The 21,482-nt window shown below is 45.4% G+C and overlaps 1 protein-coding gene across 2 annotated transcripts in view; it reads right to left on the reverse strand.

Annotated features, from left to right (window-relative positions):
- Positions 1 to 21,482, reverse strand: part of Dppiii (dipeptidyl peptidase 3) — a 63,561-nt gene that overhangs the window by 15,002 nt on the left and 27,077 nt on the right. For both annotated transcript variants that reach the window (XM_077683220.1, XM_077683221.1), the window contains 11 exons: positions 18,438 to 18,527; positions 16,992 to 17,129; positions 15,808 to 15,882; positions 13,828 to 13,927; positions 13,171 to 13,295; positions 11,780 to 11,910; positions 9,420 to 9,478; positions 7,924 to 8,118; positions 6,349 to 6,455; positions 2,655 to 2,822; positions 142 to 266 (listed from right to left, as the gene is read on the reverse strand). In XM_077683220.1, the coding sequence (XP_077539346.1) occupies positions 142 to 266; positions 2,655 to 2,822; positions 6,349 to 6,455; positions 7,924 to 8,118; positions 9,420 to 9,478; positions 11,780 to 11,910; positions 13,171 to 13,295; positions 13,828 to 13,927; positions 15,808 to 15,882; positions 16,992 to 17,129; positions 18,438 to 18,527 (1,313 nt within the window). The remainder of the gene's footprint in view (positions 1 to 141; positions 267 to 2,654; positions 2,823 to 6,348; positions 6,456 to 7,923; positions 8,119 to 9,419; positions 9,479 to 11,779; positions 11,911 to 13,170; positions 13,296 to 13,827; positions 13,928 to 15,807; positions 15,883 to 16,991; positions 17,130 to 18,437; positions 18,528 to 21,482) is intronic.

The following is a 21,482-nucleotide window of genomic DNA, read 5'->3' on the forward strand; positions in this document are numbered from 1 at the left end:
GCATTTTCTCCACGGTGACATCGTACTAGCTTCGGCCCTTGCACTCATGGTACGCCTTACAATGTCTGTCGTAAGAATTCGGTGGGCACGACAGAACTCCTTCAACTGGATCCCCCACAAACTCGCAAATGGGGAACTCACTTGAGCACATCGCTGTTGTCGCAGAGGTACAGACCGACGCACTCCGCTCGACACTCCTCGTAGGACGAGCCCAGGGCCCCAAAGACAGAGTCGTAACTATCCCCTTCCTTGTACCAGGTGGTCACCTGGTGGATTGCACAAGAAAGAAAACTTCGTAAAGAAATTTATATAAAATCACAGAACAGTACTAAAATATCCGTACAAAAACCACAAAACATAACAAAAGAACTCCACAGAAAATTCATAAAAACAATTATAGAGCCGCACTTAGAAAATTTGTACAAACAATATGCACACTACAGCAGGTTGAACACGCCCAGAAGTACCTGTGCAAGATAAATTAACCACAAGGACATGCAAGCTGATGTGCAGCTATGTTGAGCGTGCAGTCTTCGTCAAATGTTTCTAGGCCATGCAAGAAGTCAATAGGCAATGAAGAATTCAAAATACGAGCGTATTTCTCAAGAGGAAGTAAAATATTGCATGCCCAAAAGCTGGTGAAAGCACTTTTCTTCCCAGCTGTAGCTGGGAAGAAAGCTGTCGGAAGTGCAGAGCAGTGATTTGTCATAATGGGCTGTACCACCATTATCCGCTCACTCCCGCCACCCAATGCATTTCAAATTTCCCGCATTCGTAGTGCTCGCGCGCTCCCTGCCTGAAACTTCACCAGCGGGAGTTCTGTTCTTTTTGTGCTTGCTTTAATTTTGTATGCTGGAGCTGTTTCGCGTCATTTCGAACAAGCCATTTTCTTTTTGCACGTGCAGCCTTTTTGCATCATTTCAAATGTGCCATTTTTTTCTTGCACTGCCACTTTTTTTTACTTACTATCGTAAAAACCAACCCAACAAGCATTCCTAACTAAATGAACGCGTGCCGGTTAATCACGTACATTTTGTGTCAAATGTACCTGCAGTTTTCTTCGTGCTAAACAACAGGGAGATGTAGGACAATTGCCAGCGGTTCACGAGTTTCGAACGCTTATGACTATAGATATAAACCGCTTGGCTTTCGAAGCGTCTGGGGTATGCCGCAACGTCAGCCGCTACGACGGAACATTGTGTCGCTCTACTTGGGTCCAGCGAGCGAGCTACGACGACAAGGCAAGCACCTAAAGTGCTCTGCACTTAGTACAAGGTTGGTACATTAAAAAGACTGCGTTGCCCCGATAACGACGATGCCAATCTGATCACAAACTTCGAACAAATAATGGGGATATTACAAAAAACAGAGGAAGCAGTGGCGACTCCCCAGACAATGTCACAGGCTTTCATTCGTGCAATTGGCAGCCCCCAACCTAGGCGAGTGTCAAAAAAAATCCAGACTGGGCGATATAACTGGGGATTCTAGTTCATTTGATCACACATAACTTGAATGCTGACGTGCAGCTGAAACACTGATAACTATGTTTTCACTGCTGACCCATAGTATGCTGCCGTAGCGTGAAATCTGAATCATTCTGAATACCGTATTTACTCGAACCTAGGCCGATACTGTCGTTTACGAAAGTCGGGGGTAGGTTTAGATTCGAGGATGCGGCTTTCCTGCTACCGCTAGTCAGTCAACGCCATTTCGCAGCCACAGGCTTGCAGCTGGCAGGTTTTCAATGGGTTTTTTCAGGATTCTACGGTTTTCAGGCTCCATTTTGCCTGTTTGAATGCTGTGAACCATATGTCGTGAGCCCAGCTCTCAGCGTTCTGCGCGTGCTTGCGTACGTCGTCGCGTGACCTCGAGAAGCACCCGTGTTCCCGGCACAACGGCGCCCACCAAGCGGTGCCACTACACCACGGCTTCTAAGTGGGAGGCAGTCTTGGAGGCCGAGAGAACTTCAATCCTCCAAGCACAGCGCGACTTCGGAGTCAATGAGAAGAACATGCGCCGATGGTGGAAGCAGCGGAACAAACTTTTCAACTGTGCCACCAAGCGAATGGCCTTCACAGGACGTGAAAAAGGTCTACACCACGAGGTAGAGAAGGAAGTCGCTGACTTTAGCCAGCAGCAAAGAGAGGGTGGAATGCCTGTGACAACGGAGATATTAATACAGGCGAAGGCGTGGCAGATCACAAACATTTGAGGCGTCGTGCAGGCTCAGTTCACGGCCAGCAGGGGCTGGGTTACTCGTTTTACGAAACGGTTCGCAATTCGGGTTCAGCCTGTGCATGAGCAATGAACATGCTGCGACAAGCACCGCAAAAAATGAAGTGCGTGTTCTAGTCTCGTTGCAGTGCCTTTTTTCATTTGGCTTACATTCGAGGTAAGGTTTTTTTTTTTTTTCTGACCTTCTGATGTTCGAAGGTCAGCCTAGAATCGAGGCCGGCCTAGATTCGAGTAAATACGGTACTTCTCACATTTTTCTTTGTTAAAAAAGCATATTTCCTGGGTGGAATGGAGTGGCGCGAGTTACCAAAGCTAGTTCCTTCAAAGTGAAAAAATCTATATTTCTCTCGCTGTCTCTTCCTTTTTCTGACCCATTTTTCCCTTATCTCCCCCACTCCCTCCCACCATTTCTCCCTTGCCTTGCCATGCTTGTCCCCAGCGGGCACGTGGGGCAGGTGGATGTCCTTGGAGAAGTTGAAGGTGCCGTCTTTGTTCTGCACAAACAGCTTGCCGCTGCCGTGGCCCAGCAGCTCGTGCAAGCCCACTTGCACCTCAAACGACGAGTTCTTCAGCCGGTTGAACAGCTCCTGCGAAAAGTCAGCGGTCGTTAGGTAATCACACAGTTAAAAAAGACTTCCGTCTATTCGAGACCGAATAGCAAAAACTTTCACGCTACTTTCAACCCAACCAACAACGCACAGGACATATGGCATACGAAATAACAGAAAATAGCCCTCAGCACCACGAAACTGGGGACTTCTTTTGTGTGTATGTTTGTGCTTATTTAATTTTTTGGTCAGCGCCACTGTATATATACTAGTACCAGAAAGAAATTTGCCTACATGCAATGCAAAACTCAGAAGAGGAAAGCATATATAAATAAAAAAAAAATCAAATTTCACAGTCAGAAGGCAAGGCCACAGTGTCGCAATACCTGTTTGCAAGCTTCAGCATAGAAGTCGTGAAAGCTATACAGTACACCTATCGCTATAAGAAAAGAATTCCAAAACCACTACAAAGTAATAAAGCTACAACGGTGAGGCTGTACATCTCTGACGAGGACACACAGACAAAAATTACTGGTTGCGACAAGCAGCTTAAGACAGTCGTGACCACAGTGTTCATGGTAAAAGTCATTTCCACTACAGTTTCATGTAGCAAAGACCGTGCTTGCAATGAGGGACATTACAGAAAGTTCGGCCGGACTTTCCACCTGTTTTGAAGCCACTCTCTTGGGTATCAGCTGGGTAATAAGCGTAAAGGGGCACTGACAGCAACTTTTGGTGTTAATATTATAGCACAGTTCGCTTCCTTTACACAACAGAATACCCTGGCTGAAATACGAGCAGCCTGCAACGCGTGGAACATACTTCAATTTGATCTGATTTATTGTGCCAATAGAACAGCTCGCGGAGCGGTGCGCAGCAAATGGATATCAGCGTGACATCACTCCGTGAGAGGCAAAAAAAAGTGACGCAGCCGTCTGCCTCCAACACTCATCAGAAACTCGTGACGTCACCCCACGCACGCAGCCAAACGAGCTGCGATTGGGCACTGGCACGTTCACGAAGTGATGCACGTAGCCAGAGCTACAGGCATAACCGCTGCCCAGAAAGACACTTTTACCAAAAATAAAGTTTCGCGTGCGGGAAATGAGCCAATAACAAAGCCCAGAATTGCAACAGAAGCCGCTATAAGGTCTTTTATTGAAACCGCTCATCAAATTTCTGCCACAGTGCTAGGCCTAACGCCTTCAGGCAGCTTATCAGCTCAGCTCTGGCAGCGGGGCGGACGAAACAACGCCTCCTTTGGCCTCTGCAGCGTTTTGACGTCTGCACAAAACGGTGAGGTCATTCCGTGATTCTGTCAAACGCGCCCTTTGGGATGGAAGCGCGGGAAACCACAACGGACGATTTTCAGGCCGTTCAATGTAACTAATTATGGCGTGCCCAAGTATTTAGAGTGCTGTTTCGGGTTCGCCAAAGTTTTAAGCACTGATGAAATCAGTAAAAAAGGAAATAAAATTTTGTTATCACTACTCTTAAAGGGGCCATAAAGACAAAATACAACTTTGGTCAATTTGAAAGAACCGGCCTTTAGTAACCGACTCAGCTCCATTCCAGCCAACAAGGGTGCTTTTTTAACAAGAACTACAATAAATGCAAGAAGTATTGAACAACTTTCAAATTTCGTGCTACAGTGAAACACACGGGCAGGAATGATGATATATAATATGGGCCAGCCACAAGAACTTGGTTATCAGTACTTTAACCGCCCATTAACATTCAAGTGATATGATCAAACGCAACTACAGGCCCCACTACACTCGCCCAGCCATTTCTTGGCCTCGCCGGCTGCCAATCACACAAACAACAATCCTTGATGTCACAGCGACATCATGGGAAAGTGGCCGGGAAGCTGGTACTGCTTCGCCTGCTTTCCTTAATATCTCAATTACAGTGTCATCATCATCATCAGCCTGTCTACGCCCACTGCTGCAGGGCAAAGGCCTCTCGCATTAATCTTTAATTATCCCAGTCCTGTGCTAACTGCGACCAATTTATCCCCGCAAACTCCATGATCTCATCTGCCCACCTAACTTCCTGCCGCCCCCTGCCACGCTTGCCTTCACTAGGCATCCACTCTGTTACCCTGAATGACCAACGCTTATCTTACCTTTGCATTACATGCCCTGCCCATGTCCATTTGTTCTTCTTAATTTCTACTAATATGTCTTTAACACGCGTTTGTTCCCTGACCCACTCTGCTCTCTTCTTGTCCCATAATGTTACACCTATCATCTTCCGTTCCATTGCTCGCTGAGTCGGCCTCAATTTAAGTTGAACCCTCTTAGTGCGCCTCCAAGTCTCTGCCCCGTGTGTGAGTACCGGTAAGATGCAGCAGCTGTCATATAATTTCTTCTTCAGGGACAACGGTAGGCTGCAATTCATTCTCTGAGAATGCCTGTCGAATGCACTCCAACACATTCTTATCCTTCTAATCTTCTCTGCCTAATGGTTGGGATCTGGGGTCACAACTTGGCCGAAGTAGATATATTCACTTACCACTTCCACTGCCTCCATTGTAGACCATTTATAACGTAACAGCTTATAGTGCGGGACCGGATATAATGTGGGTTTTCCTGGGCATTGGTTAGGCCTCCCATAAAACTCAATACACAAACATACCACTTAAAACACGGTTGGCCGAAGCATAATACCGTTTATAGTGCGGTTTTTTGGCAAGACCGCCGATTGACCGGCACAGCTGGGGCAACATTTTAGGGTCACGAGAACGAAAAGAAAAGAAAAAAAAAAAAAACAGAATCAGCCGTCTGACACGGCAAGCGCTGCCTTGTGCAGATAAGCAACCACCCATTCCCTTTTTGAACATCTGGAGATAGCAAGCTGCGACACCCCAGGTTTCCACTAACTGTACTTTGCACTGATAAGCTACCCCCTTCAGCATCGCAAACGCAAGGTGCGGATCAAAGAAAAAAAAAAAATCCGACTTGTTTTCTTGTCACATTGCCTCGGTGATATAAGCCAGGCTTTTTTCCTGCCCTGCAGCATCCGTTCTTCTAGACGCTCAAAAACTCAGATCCTTCAAATCATAAACACAAAGTATAAAATCCGCGCTTGCAGTTTGTATGATCATGCAGCAGCGTCTGATGTGGAAAAAAGAGAGAGAGGGTGAAGGGAGAGGGAGGGACAGAGAGAGAGAGAGAGAGAGAGAGAAATAAAGACCATGCCTCTGTTTTTAAGTAGTGCTTGGTAGAGTGGCAATAAACAAACACTTGAAAGGTAGATTGCGGTGTGATTGGAACTGTGCATGTTTTGTTTATAGTGCGGTACCGATTGTAGTGCGGATTTTTGCGGATACCGCAACATATGTTAAGGGCGGCCTACAATGTATTTGTTTGAAGCTTTCAATAAAACTTGTGTCACATCATGGTTACCGAGACAAAGCAGTCTCTTGATGAACTAAACTCATACTTTGCCTTCACGGGCCCCTTCAACACCGAGAATACACGAAACAAAGCTTAATAAAAAAATAAAATAAAAAGAAACACTCAGCCATTCAAGCAAAACCTCGCGTCACAGATGCACTTACATTGTCCTCCTCCGTCATGAAGTTGGCTTTGGACGTCTTGTCGTCTGCGCTGATGACATTGCCGAGCGAAACGTTCTTGAAGCCCTCGTTTTGCCGTATGACATCGTCTGGAAAACACAAGTCAATACAGAAATTTCAGCCAACAAAAGCCACACCACCGAGGGGGAAAAAAAAGAGCAGAGAACACCCAGGACACCTCCGGGGAAAAAACAAAAACGAAACAGAGAACACCCAGGACACCACCGAAAAAAAAAAGAACAGAGAACACCCAGGACACCTCCTGGGAAAAAACAAAAACAAAACAGAGAACACCCAGGACACCACCGGGGAAAAAACAAAAACAAAACAGAACACCCAGGACACCGCCGAAAAAAAAAGAACAGATAACACCCAGGACACCTCCTGGGAAAAAACAAAAACAAAACAGAGAACACCCAGGACACCACCGAAAAAAAAAAGAACAGAAAACACCCAGGACACCTCCGGGGGGGGGGGGAAACAAAAACAAAACAGAGAACACCCAGGACACCACCCAAAAAAAAGAACAGAAAACACCCAGGACACCTCTGGGGAAAAAACAAAAACAAAACAGAGAACACCCACGACACCACCGAAAAAAAAAGAACAGAGAACACCCAGAACACCTCCGGGGAAAAAACAAAAACAAAACAGAGAACACCCAGGACACCACCGGGGGAAAAACAAAACAAAACAGAGAACACCCATGACACCTCTGGGGAAAAAACAAAAACAAACAGAGAACACCCACGACACCACCGAAAAAAAAAGAACAGAGAACACCCAGGACACCTCCGGGGAAAAAACAAAAACAAAACAGAGAACACCCACGACACCACCGAAAAAAAAAGAACAGAGAACACCCAGGACACCTCCCGGGAAAAAACAAAAACAAAACAGAGAACACCCAGGACACCACCGAAAAAAAAAAAGAACAGAGAACACCCAGGACACCTTCCGGGAAAAAACAAAAATAAAACAGAGAACACCCACGACAGGTGCACCTGTCTTGCACCATGCAGCAAATCCCTTACATGCGCAGACCAACGGCATTCTCCGCAGAATGAGTTTTATCAATCAAACTTCATGCAAGAAGTTGACACAGAAGACCCACACATTCAGCTGCGACAAAAATTGCTGCACGGTTGACACTAACATAGGCAGCTCTGTTGTTATAAAACCAAGAAGAAAAAAATCCCTCCAACTGTAGGATTTAATCTACAATCTGCTACTGGCTGCTACTATGCACACTAACCCATGTGCGCAAATCTGTTATGCAATGGCACGTTTTTATGGGGGATGGGCTAAGAGGCTTGAAAGAGCCATCAGATTTTCCAAGGCTTTTTGCATTGACTCTTTCAAATGCAATGGATGAATTACTCGTGCTCAACAAATGCAACGCATTCGTTCACATCTTGAGATCATTCCGGGCTTCCTAGTCTTCGAGAGCGTAACCAAATTCCTCTCAATTTTGTTTTCTTTCCATCAGCAACATCTCTCGGAATAGTGAACAGGACTCCACTCGGGGAAAAACTGAGGGACACCTTTCAAACTCACAGTTGGGGATGTTGATGCCCGCGGGGATGCCGCTGCCGGCAAATGTGAGCACGTCGAGGGATGTGAAGTCAGGCCTGAGGAAGGTGTCTTTTTCAAAGCTTGCAGGCCAGGGTAGAAGCTTGAGGAGCTTCTCAGCGCTCTCCACCAAGGCAGTGAACTTCTCACTCTGTGGCCGGTTCACCATGGCCACAAAGCCTGTGGAGGGGGGGGGAGAGGGAGAGAGAGACAGAGAGAAACATGAGTGGATGCAGACATAGTGAAGGCAAATTAAAGGGGCCCCGAAACAGTGTTGTAGACACCCAAAACTCTTTTATTTTTCACCGAAACACAACAAATCAATAAATTTGGACACTAGATTAGGTTGGTACAAAATACTGGACACAATTACGACACCCTATGCACATCAGACAACTGAGTGCCTCCTCTTCAGTGAAGACAAAGTAAAGGGGCCCCGAAACACTTTTCTAGACACCCAAAACTCTTTTATTTTACACTTAGACTCAACAAATGAATAAATTTGCACCCTAGATTATGCTGATATGAAATACTGGACCCAATTATAACACCCTATGCACATCAGACAACTAAGAACATCCTGTCTCAAAAAGATTTTTTTCCCTTTCCTGGCCCTCTGCCATGTCCAGCTATTTGTGGTCTGTCCCTGCATCACTGCCACTATTGGCTGGCCATTTCGGACAGTTTCAAGGATGTTTCAAGGTAAAAAGAACTAGCAACACGAATTTTGCACGAGCTCACACAGTCCCAATGAGTGCCTTCTGCTTAGTATAGCAGCTTTCAGACACAAGGAAAGGGTGAAAGCACTATGTCAGCCTTGATACAGGACTCCTTCAACCACTAATCTAAACTGCCAAGCACAGAATTCTGGCTATCACAGTGAAAGAGCAGTGCAAAAAACAAAAATCAAGATACAAAAGCCAATAGCACTGCACTGGTTCGCTCTATTTCTTCCATACTCCCATGTTGGTTTCTGTGTTTGTCATTTGTGGACTACAAACTAGGTCAGCTTGTTGTCCTTTGAAGTCTACGCGTTTGCAGCCACATGCTGTTCTTGTTGTAGGTCCCAATGCCTCGTAAAAAATTGGCAACGTACATCACACAGCCAAGAACAAAAAAAATATGTTTCAAAATGATTCAGTAGTGGCATAAATAAAAGAAAAAAAGAAAGGGATGACTGAATTCAGGTTTACTAATAAGTGGTTCTCAAAAGCTAAGAAGCTATGACAGCAAATGAGCACCGTGTAACTAAGGTGTAACTACGGAGATAACCATGCCGTTTTCTGTATGTCAAGGTCAGCAATGTTTGCTATTCCCTGCATGCCTCATCAATCATTGCAATCACATCTACCTCATTGAGGGCAAAGGCATTTTTATTTGAAAGAAGAACTTGGATCTGGACAACCAAATCTGGACATCCGTCATTTGGACACAGAGGCATTGTAAAGCAAGGCAGATTATAATCTAAACCAAGGGCTCACCTTCGAATTCTCCCCTAATACCAGCAGGATCCCTGTACGTTTCTATGAAGCCTATGTACCTGCGAGAGAGAAATTAAAATGAAAAGGAAAAACAGTGAGCGGGGATGACAAGATCAAAACCAACTTATTTTTCCAATTTCCGGTCAGTCACTATTGTGTGTTACAATTGGGGGGTGTATTAGAACTGTACGAATACGGTACACGTCCCCACCTTAATGATGTTTATAATGTTTTTTGTAGCAACACACTTGAACAAGCTCCACCAATATGGCATCAGTGAATAGTGATTTCATTTTCGAGGTGAATATGAAGCAAATAATTTGAGCACACTTAAACCCCATTGTAACGAAATTAAACGGTCACCGCGATTTGGCCGTTATAACCAATATTTCGTTATAGTCGTAACAGGCGTTTTCTGCAAATTCTGTGCACTGCACTTACCCAAAACAAATAGCGGGCGAAATTGCATCTCGCCGCATGGTGGTACACAATAAAATAGCCACATTCTAGAGATAAAAAGGAAAAGTCACGCACCTACTGTATTGTAGTTCTAAATGCGTAGCTCATATTTCATACAGACTTAGCTGCAAAGCGGTCCGTAATCGGTAGGGGTGTGCAAATACTCGGATATTCGAATACGAATCAAATCGTAGCTCTGCGAACGATTCAATTTGCGAATCGAATATCTACTATTCAATTTTTCGTATAGTCAAGTGGAGTTTCTTAACGTTCTCTGGCTTTGCGAAAGCGAGAGACGTTGGCGCGCGCTAACGTACTACTGCTACGCAGTCTGCTCGGCAAGTTTCATCCAAATCGCCTTGCACAGGCCGTAAATTTTATCCCACAATCTGTGCTTGCGTCAATCACATCTTTCTTTTGTGCTGTCTCTGTCCACTCTGGCCGCCATTTTGAATTCAGCGACCGGATGTTTACATGTTAGGGCAGCTTCCGGTGAAGACTGCTGCTGTTTTGACAGCGGGTGTGGCTGTTTTTAATGCAGTTGGTGTATGGTTAATGCCTGTGCAGTTGTTTTTTATACCACAGAGGATCACACAGGCTTGTACAAAGCGACTGTAGTGCGTGCTTTCCTTCCGCGACATATTATTCATGTTTTACGCTGCCCATGCTTATCCAATGCCCGCCTTTTCTGCTGGACGTTAATGACAATGCGCCTTATAATGTTAAACAATTTGCTCTTGAATCTAAGAGTGTTCTAAACACCTATATGCTACCTTCTCTGTGTCTGTTCTTTTTTCTTCTCATAGCTTGCGTGTTGTGCAAAAAGCAGATGTTAAAATATGTGCTACGTGGAGAAACTAAACGCACATGTAATGCAGTGAAGCCACCTTTTTTTTTTTGCATTGTAAGCAAGTGCTGGCAAAAATGGAGAAAAGAATGCCAGGAGGGGAAGTTTAGAGTGACCCCCATTTAAGAACCACTTGTCTACGAGGTCATAAAGAACACTCGCATGTTTGTCAGCTATCGCCTTTTACGCCATGAAAAAAAAAACAAAAAAACTTTGACCTTTCAGGGCAATGAACTCTGACCTTTTATAACAGCTAGCTGGCGATGGGGATGACATAAGGCCAGGAGAGAGAACCTCCAGACATAAGAAAAGATAAAAGGCAATGCCTAGAATAACTTTCTGTTTGTGACATTGGATTTCACACAGTGCTCGACCGAGCACTAGTTGTGGAGAGTGGACCTGAGTTTGTTTCGATTAGGCTTAGCAACCGAGCATGTGAAAGAGATGCAAAGCGGATATCACTGAAGAAAACAAAAAGAATGGGGGCGGGGGTGTCTGAGACTACTTGGCAAGGGACCACACCTCATGCAAGCGCCATTTTCCATGAGGAAAAAAAGGCAGCCTCACATTTTGCATACGGTACAACTCATTGGTGCTTAATTTTTCGCGATTTCGAAATACTGAAAACTTATTGAGGAGAATACTAAATAACGAATTATTCAATCATGCCTATCAGTAACTTTTTCTCCTTTCCCCTCACAATTTGTGACATCACGGGTCGTAAGGTTCTGAACAAATATCACCATCAGCAGCAGCAGCAGCAGCCTGTCTACACCCACTGGGGATAAAGTGGTCACAGTTAGCAAAGGACCAAAATAATTGGTGATGTATGCGAACAAATATATGGGACAATGGTTGGCTCTGATGAATCGCTCTCATTATTAATGAAGCTGCTTTTTTTACAGCTTTTGGTTCCTGCTGCATTACAAAACAACTTCTGCTGCTGGTGCGAGTGGTATATTTGCGTTCAAGCATGTTTCACCCGCATTCTCCCACAGACGGAACATGCCAATTGTATAGAGCAAGGCTTTCTGGGGAAGAAGAGAAGACTCACGACTCGACGTTGGGGCCCTTGTCGTGAATCCAGAAGCGAGAGCCGTCCTTGTGGGCATCCAAGCTGCCCACCCTGAAGCTCTCTATGTACTTGCCCAGCATCTTGCTCTGGTTCTCGTTGGCCGCGTTTGCCTGCAGGGGGCACCACAAGCCAATCCGATCCGATCCAAATCAGAAGCGCAAACAGGCAGCGGTGGCGTTGGCTATGCCGGCAGGTAGCTGACAAATACCACATCTTGTAAAAGTGTTTACACGTGTGCATAAAAATTTGCGCTCCATGAAACGTTTTACGTGGTGTAACTATCTGGCCATTCTGAGCTGTTCCCAATGTCAACAATCGCAACGCGCGTAATTGTGTGCACGTCACCTGCACACATAATTTTTTTTAGAATTTAGAGCCCTTTCACTACTGTGAAGATGAAATACCGGTGAAGCTGTATTGGTGGCTAACTATAGTGAGTTATGCATGGTGACTAGCTATATTGATTGAATACAGGCACACCCACAAAGCACTTTTCATAACCATACTCCCGCCGTACACGACCATGCACTGATTGATGGCTGACGGAAATACTGTGACATTAACCACTGCACCGTGAACTAACTGACTATGACAAGTAAATGAAACCCGGTATAACAATAAAGTCCTGTTAGCAACCAATTTCAGTACAATTTTTTTCTAGATACCTACGTCAGATTGAGAACTACGGAGAATTTTACACAAGCTGTAGAGTGAGTGTGTGCAATCCTATGTCAACGTGATCTGACAGATGCACGCTACTTCAGTCCAAGCCTAATACAAGACAGCTTCGCTGCAAAAAAAAAAAGAAGTTCAGGAATTCTCCCATAACAACATACATGGTGCTGGCAACCTCCTTGAAATCTGAAACCTCACTGAAGCAATCGAGTGCTCAGTAGGGAAAAGTATCCATCCAGCTCGAAATGGACAAAAACATCCCCCTTTCTGAAGAACTGAGCTTTGCAGTTGAAGGAAGCAATCCCTGGTCCGCTGGGATTGGCAAAAAGTGACTACAGTTGTCGTTAAAGAGAAAAAAGAAAAAAGAAAGGAGAGGAAGACTATTTAAAGGGGCCCCGAAACACTTTTTCTAGACACCTGGCTACGGCCTCCACACAACAGCCGGCTTCAGCACAAGGATGAAAGCAGTGGCTGAATTACAAAGAATCAGTGAAAGAGAAAAAAGAAAAAAAGGAAGCAGGGGAAGACTAATTAAAGGGGCCTCGAAACACTTTTTCTAGACACCTGGCTATGGCCTCCACAACGACAGCCGGCTTCAGCACACGGATGAAAGCAGTGGTTGAATTGCAAAGAATCAATGGTGTCCCTTAAAGCCTGGCAAATACGGCACACGTGACGGTCGCCTCCCCCCTCACCTGAGCCAGTTTGAGGTTGTCCACAGTGAGCTTGAGCAGGGGACCGTAGTCGCCCCGGGTGAACTTCACGCAGTTCTTGTTGTCCATCTCGTCTTTGCCCAGGTGCTCCGAAGCCTCCTTTTCCTCTGCACGGGGCGGGCAACAGTGGCGACTTGCAACAGTCGGAACGGTGAATGGCAAACGCCCTCGACACTGACATTCTCACAGCAGCAACCTAATGAGCTGAAGTGAATGCCCAGAGTTGATGGTGGCTCACAAAGTGAGAGAATTCAGAGAGAGAGGGAGAAAGAAAGAGAGATGGGGAGGGAGAGATAGGGAGAGGGGGAGGAAGTGAGACAGGGAGGGAGAGATAAAATACGGGACAGATGAAGGGAGAGAGGGGGAGATAGAAAAAAGGGATAGAGTGAGGATGTGAGAGAGAGGGGGATGGGGAGATAGAAAATAGGGATATAGGAGGAAGTGAGACAGAGAGAGAGAGAGAGAGAGAGAGAGAGAGAGAGAGAGAGAGAGAGAGAGAGAGAGAGAGAGAGAGAGAGAGAGAGAGAGAGAGAGAGAGAGAGAGAGAGAGAGAGAGCAAAAGTGTGTAATACAGGGAAGTGAGTACAGCCCAAGTCACCCCAGGCACGCTTGGCTGAAGAGACAGCGGACCGTCCTTACCTGTGGGCAGAACGGATGCGTATCGGATCTCGTAGCAGTCCTGGTCACCGGCTCCAGGCACCTTTTCCTTGAACAGCCTCGTGATGTAACCCTCAATGTTCTGCGGGAAGAGGGCATAGGAGGGCAAGAGAGAAAAGATCAGCGCACGCATACCCCACAACGAGAGCATGAAAATGTCCCTGGGGTGCCCGCACACAGGAAAGAATAAGCAGGCTTTCACAAATCAGGAGGGACACAAGAATTTCTCTCACTCGATAAATCTGATTAGAGTGCGTGTGCCACAATAAACCCCAAAAAGGAACAAAGTTTAATTGTGTGGCCTAGCCATTCTCTAGCCAGTGTGTGCCGGCGTGTGCTGAGGTCTCCTTTGACTACCCAAAACAATTAGGCATCACAGTTGAACCCCTGCTTTCACTTGTGCGCATCGCACCTGCCTCCTTGGCATACGTGCCACAAGGAGAAAGAAGGACACCGCTACCCAGCCTCAGTTCTGTAGACTAGGGACTAGGGAGGAGGAAGTAAACTCCCAAGGACAGTAAGCACTCCACCTAAGGTGTGCCTGGAGATGCTAAAGGCAATCCGCGGCAAGCAATAGTAGTGTCCTGAAAAAACTGGGTACAGCCACTCAACCACAGCCAAAGAGGCACTCAACTCAGTATGGAGGTTTACGTGTAAGTAGGGGTGGGCGAATATTCGTAATTTCGAATGCGAATAGAATGTTCTCCTTATTCAAAGTGAATTCAATTCCAATAATGCATGTCTGAAAAATTCCCAAATATTCAGCCATGTTTGAATAACGTGAAAAAGTGAAGCAAGTAATGTATTATATGCATGACATGGATTCCCCAAGCATCCATATAATTTATAATTTATCTAATGCGTTAACAGCGGAGCTGTTGTAGCTGGTGTGCGGCGTGTAACGCGCTAAATATACCAAAAAAATTCCGAGCGCTCGTGAGCGTGTGCCTTGCAGTGAACCACCGAGCGACCTTGGCTTGCGCAGTGGCTTTAGCCAAAAAAAAGAAAAGACACCACCACCGGCGAAAGCCCCAAGGAGCGAGAAAATTCTGAGTGCTTGGGAGGGAGCGTGTGCCTCACCCCGGTTCGCAATTGACAGTTGTGTTTATATGGCTGCACTGCACAGCAGTGCACCACAACGAGCTAATGCAGCAACGAGATAACATATCTAAGCCTGAACAGGCTGGAACGCTGCGATGTCACTGCCACTTCCTAGTACAAAGGTCAGCTTGCGCTTAATGCGACCTCCACACAACCTGGGTTCCCTGAGATTCTGCAGCAGCCATGTAAACGCCAACGTTCCTGTACGTTGTAACTTCAGGGTGGTGCAAGCCGTCCTAGCGCGATAATAAATTAATTTCTTGCATCCACAAATGGCTTAACTGTACTGTGAAAACTTTCGCGCTTTTCTTGTTCTTCTTTTGGCATAAACGTTATGACGCATAGGGAGTGCATAATTTCCGAACATGTTGAACAGTTAACTTTTTATTCTGCTTGATAACTTGTAATGAGTATGTTACTACAAGCATAATTAACCTGCTGCAGTGTACTAGAATGCAGTTTCAACATTTTATTTTGGAAGGGTAATAAAAGTACTGTTGCCTCTTATTCTGCAACTTTGCAATACACACATTCGATACACGATTCGATATTCGAAGACAGTTTTTTGCCTCATTCGCATGCGATTCAGGTTCGAAAAAATCCGAAACGAAAGCCTTACACCCCTACCTGTGAGGCTTCTGCAGTCAGCCATACTTTGCCCTTCCCCTTTTTTCCCCTTTTGCAACTAGACCTCGCACCGCTGCATTTAATAAAATATACTACTAATATTACTACTACTACTACTACTACTAGTACTACTCTTACTGCTACCAGGGTCCACTGTTTTGCGAAGACTGGGCTTTCGCACATAACTTGCAGAGAGTAGGTAATTTGTGGTGAATAAAGGAATGCGAGACTGACCTTCTTCTTCAGGTACCTCGTCGCCAGCTCCGTGTCCTTCTCTGTGCAGTTCTTGGAAAAGTATGTCGTGGTCCCCTGCAAGGTAGGAAAGAAAAAAAAAAACTGTGGTTGATTCCACTGTCATAGGAATCGGTAAAGCACGAAAGTGCAATGTTCAGCAAAATGTGCAGCTGGGCATGATTTGCGGGTCGGCGGCTGTCTTGTGGGTGTGCTTGGCGTGCAACGTCCAGCTGGCGGGTCGCTTCGGCAAAGCTGTGCTGGCGCCATTTCCGTGACGGTTATGACGTCAGTGAAATCTTGGGGTATCGCGGCATAAAACGCTTTCATGTTAAAATATAAAACCTGAAAACGAACAACCCTATGTATAACGTACTCTTTAGAACTAAAGGTTGCTTCCCCGCAAGAAGACCCTGTGTGCAGGGGTGCACCCTTTACAGGCCGCTTGCTTCGCTGTGCTGGCGTCACTTCTGTGATGGATATGACGTCAGCGAAATCTTCGTGTATTCGGGAATAAAACACTTTCGTGTTAAAAAAATATTAGGAGACAGTGTGCCAGGAAACGAAAGACCAAGCATAGCCCGTCAAGCCTGTCCTGTCATAGATGCAGCCATTAATGGCCACTAAGAAAGACCAGGGTTCAAGCAGACCTTATAGCACTTTTTCAGTCAAACTACTACACAGACCACCGTAAACTAGCCATCACAATTAATGCTCTGCAGCCCCAGTGCTTCACTCAATTGTGTACCTAGTACCACAGTTGCTTATTATAGCAGTATGGGGGTATATCTGGTGCAAGGGCATCTGCAGCCCCAGAGGTTGAAAGCTATTTTACTTGGCCATTCAATTTGTTGCGTTTGTGGTCAAAATGTGTATAGTACAGGTATGGTGTTCCTAAAAGTGCCATATATATATGGATGTACACCATAGCCACAAACTATACCCATATTATTGAACTACAACTGCACAGTCCCTTAACCTTTAAAAAAATAATCCGTGAATTCTCATAGCAGGCAACAACAAAAAACGCAAAAGATGGCAGTCCTCTGAAGTTGTAGCTTCACAATCAACATCTTTTGGAGAAACGTCTGTTTGATGTGAAACAGTCTTCTGTGCCTACCTCTTTTGCATTAAGAACCTTTTACAGAGGACACTGAATAACAAGAGGCCGGCTCCCCTGTGCTCACCTTGGGTGGAAATCCGAGGTTCTTCTCGGAGTCTTTCATGGAGTAGAGTGGCTCGGACATCTCCGACCACAGGTGCTCCAACGCTGCCTGGTCCGACTGCCACGCCTTGCTCAGCTTCACCAGCTTCTCCAGTTTTTCCTGCGTTAAAAAGGAAAGCAGCGTGCAAAGGGTGAGAACTAGAGGGGGACCTTACTGATTAGCTGCGGATGATTTGTCACTACGAGGAGCTTGGTGCTGTTAATATGCTGCGTTCACTACGACACCTGCAGAATTCCACAAAGGTTAGGATGAATGAGAATCAAATTTTGGCACCTTGCAGGCGGAAAAGTACGCCTCGAACAGAATTCTGAGTTGTGTCTGCTTGAAGCAAGTATGTTTTGCATCCATTTAAGTCACAACTATTTTCACTTGCAAGGCCTCCGAATAATGGCATGCACAGAAACCTAAGCTCCGCGCCGCTTGCACTGTGTCATATCCGGGTCATCTGCTTTCAGTCAATCAGGGCTCACTCGAAATGGACTCCCTGAAACGGGCATAACACAGACAAAACTGAGAATTACACCCCTGGATTATGACTGTGCTGTAATGAAGGGCTAGAAAAAAAACTGAGGCCGCGTCTTTTTTTTTTTTTATGGACACCCTTACATGGCCTTTCCTGTGGAAATCAGGCGTCAGTGTGACTACAATGGTACCCAAAATTCCACCGGCTGCAATGTCAACATACCCATCCAAAATTCTTCGCTGCAAACATGAGCACGTGGCAGCTTGGCGTCAGGCTTAACATTGTCAAGCCTGAAGCTCGATGCTTCAGTATGACATGTTGGTACGCCATTAGGCTGAATTATAAGGTTACCTAACGTTAAGGGTGAATATAGGCCTAACAGCATACCCACTCAGGTGGATTGGCCAGTGCCTATTTCGGTTTGGCTACGATGTCCACACAACACCCCCCCCAAATTCTCGCAAACCCCCGGGACATCGAACAGAAAGGCTGTCACCTAAAACACACGTAAAAGTGCCACAACTGTCTCTCTGAATTTCTTCAAATAAAAACTGTTCCAACAGTCTGAGGGAAAGAAAAAACGGCGGCGAATCATGCTATGTGCCTAAAAAAAATGGCGCAAAGAAAACTAACAGCAACAAGAGACAAACAAACAGTGCCCGTGTTTGTCTCTTTCTTGTCTTCCGTTCAGCTTCTTTGCCGTTTTTTTTTTGCCATGAATATGAACCAACTAACCCGTCTTCGCACACTAATGCTATGTGCCACGTAGTAGGTTGTTTTTCAATATTTTGGCATATCTTGTGATTTTTACAGTGCAAGAAGCAGCAAATTTAAAATATCGTGGGAAAAAACCCCACTTATTTAAGCCTAGTGTCTCTTACATACGCACATAAACAAAATGTCTTTGCGAAATCAAGCATAGACTAATCTTGCTTGCACCTTACCACTGGCACACCAGGAATGAATTTGTTGTCGCCGAAGCCCCGGTAGTTGCCCATGTTGGAGAAGAAGGCAGCGGTGTACACGAGCAGGGCCTGCGACAGCAGAATAGGAAGCGACGTTACTTTTACAGAAGAGTGACAGCTTATTGCAGGCAGTCATCAATGAAGACCATAGTGTTTCACACTAATATATACTAGAGGGAAATCTGTCACTGCAATGGCGCACTGTCAGCAATCGTAGCCAGGAACGTGCCGGATGGCTTCTTTTGGCTCCTCAAGCCAAAATAAACAAAAAAGAACATTTTTTTATCTTGTTCGCCTTGCATGAAGCTTCTAAATAATCCCTGACAAATAAATCTTTATGAGCTCCTATTTTATATTAATAAAGTAATGTTAACTAAACGTTTAGAATTTTTTTTTTTTTTTTTCAGCAAGAGACATCTTCGAGCTTGTTGACGAGCCATGCCAAGGACAAGTGGAACGTTTCTATGTGGTACATGACAGCCCACTTGCTGAAGCATGGCTTGCCTAGACACTAGCGGCACATTTCCCTCTAGTATATGTTAGTCTGAAACTCTATGATGAAGACCACTCAAGCAAAACTGCAGTAGCACAAAGTGAGACACGCACAGGTCCACTGGTGCCCTGAAGCACTGATGGTTCACTGAGAAAAAAGAAATCTATATGTATAGGTGAAACTGTGCTAGAGAACAAATATATTATATTTTCGCACGTATAGCCCGCACCAAAAAATGCGAAAACTTTAGTGGCAACAGGGGTGCGAATAATATGCGGGGTGTTTCCTTTAGTGCAGCTTCACGGCAATGCGCGTTGTGCTGTGAAGCTCCTATGCAGTAACACTGACTAAACTTCCCATACCAGCGATTGCGCAAAACTTACAAGGACAAGGACGAAAAAACAAGGATAAGCGCACTCTAACTTGCACAGAATTTTAGATGCGACGCTGAGAGCATCTCTTGGCGGCGGCTTTGTCCTTCCTGCGTGCGTCCGTTGTTGTTGTCCGCAGCCACTCTCCCCCTCTCCTCTCCGATAGCGAACACTCTCTCGCGAGGGGCATTGGATTGGATTCGATTGGATTGGCTTGGCTTGGATTAAAGTGGATTGTGTTGCGTCATAGCCGCAGCACTCTCTCTCTCCGCGGTCTCCTCTTCTTCGGGTGCACTGCGCATTTAACCGGTGTGCCGCTCTCCGGCGGCCTTTCGGCCGACGGTTGCTCTTTGCTTGCGCTTGAACCCCCCTCAGCGTCGCATCACACCAGGGTTCCCGCGAGGGGAGGTGGGCGTAATTTTTTATGATTATTTTTTTTTAATTTTTTATTTTATTTAACTTTGCCTTGCAGTCAGAGTATTCTACTTGCTAAATATATGCTTTTTCTGCCCACATAGTATGTGATGTGTTCCTTGAGCAGTAGCTTTGGTGCAGCCTTTCCTGTGTCGAATGGGCGGGCAATATGCGAGGATTTTTTTCTTTTCCGGTGGGCTGAAAGTGGGGTGCGGTTTATATACAGGGGGGAGTTATACACGCGAAAATACGGTAAAAGGGTACAAATAAATATTGGAAGTAACAACAGATATAAAAATGGCAGTAAAAAACATGCACACATTTGCTGCCACAACAAATTTATCCATTCCAGATACAATGTCACAAGTTGAACTAATTGAAAAGCTCTCAAGACTGGCAGCGAAGCGAACCACGCATCGAGCAAACCACAGGATACGACACCAACCTTTGTTTATATTATTCAAACAAATATCATAGAACTGCGCCCGTTGCAACACTCAGAAGCAACTGATTGATTCACACGACGATTCAGTCTCACCGCTTATTCCTGAAGGGAACTCACCGCTGCAAACAATACTTGAGAATTTTAACAGGGGCAAAAAAAAAGCTGTTTAAATTGCCCATGCCGCGCGGCCATGAAACAAGATTTCCGTCTTCAAAAAAAGTGCCGTGCCTGTCTCCAAATCTTTTGCCTGTCCTCCTTGTGAATAGGCTGCCAGTCAGGAATCAAACGCACAGTCACGACATCCTTTTTTTACAAGCACACAAGAAATACAAGTATCGTTCTGAAACACTTTCTAGAATGTGCACAGGCATGCAAATTCACCAAGTCCAGTGTGTAATCATAAGAGCATAGAAGGAAATACAATGAAACATAGGCTTCCTCTAACGTAGGTACCCTTTTCATGCGTACAAGGTTGGACTATGTTATACTTGCCGCTACATTAAGCCTACTTTAGTCAGTTTACAGCAATATTAAAGGGGCTGTGCAGACAAAATACAAGTTCGTTTTATTCAAAAGATTTAATGTTTCATAGTGCCCCCAGCGCATGTCTGGCAGCAAACAATGCCGTATTCACTGAGAAATTTATCAATTGAGGTTAATTAAAATTTTGATTCTCCCGTCAAATTGTCTGTTTTCATGATGCCTGCCATGAAGTCACAAGGGCGAGTATTCAAACGAATTTCCCGTGCGTCATTAGGCTCTGCAGCCTTACTTACAGTCAGTCCCCCCAGATGGCACTACCATGCTAAGCCGCAAAGCGTTGTCCACTGTTGCTTTGTTTTTGACCTTATTTGCACCTGGCTTGTTTTTGTTACGGTAGAAAGTAGTCGTTTCGCGAAGCATGAGATATTCTCGACAAACAGAGTAACTTACGACAACGTCGCTTCCGCCAAACGGCCAGTGTCGGGTAAGGAAACTCCAAAGTGGCGGACTGCTTTGCAGCTAAAACAAGCACAGTGCGCCCAGTACCAACAGCAGTGCACATCGGTACTTCTATGCTTCCGTCTATTTTCGTAACTTTGATTGTTTACCCCACCATTCTTACTGCTGTAAAATGAGTATGCATTACATTTAAGTGCAAATAGTTTGTTCGGCAAGCTTATAAGGCCCGGCCTAATTTGCGTTTGCTTTTGCTGGCCTCAGCCAATTGCACAGTTGGGCATATGACATCATAAGTTCTGTTGCGGGAAATGAGCAAGTGGGTTGCATGGCCATTCCCTTTTCCCCTAATTTGAAGTGTG

The sequence above is a fragment of the Haemaphysalis longicornis genome, unplaced genomic scaffold, assembly GCF_048455015.1.
Source record: "Haemaphysalis longicornis isolate Haplotype H1 unplaced genomic scaffold, Haemaphysalis longicornis Haplotype H1 scaffold_9, whole genome shotgun sequence".
Taxonomy (NCBI): Eukaryota; Metazoa; Arthropoda; class Arachnida; order Ixodida; family Ixodidae; genus Haemaphysalis; species Haemaphysalis longicornis.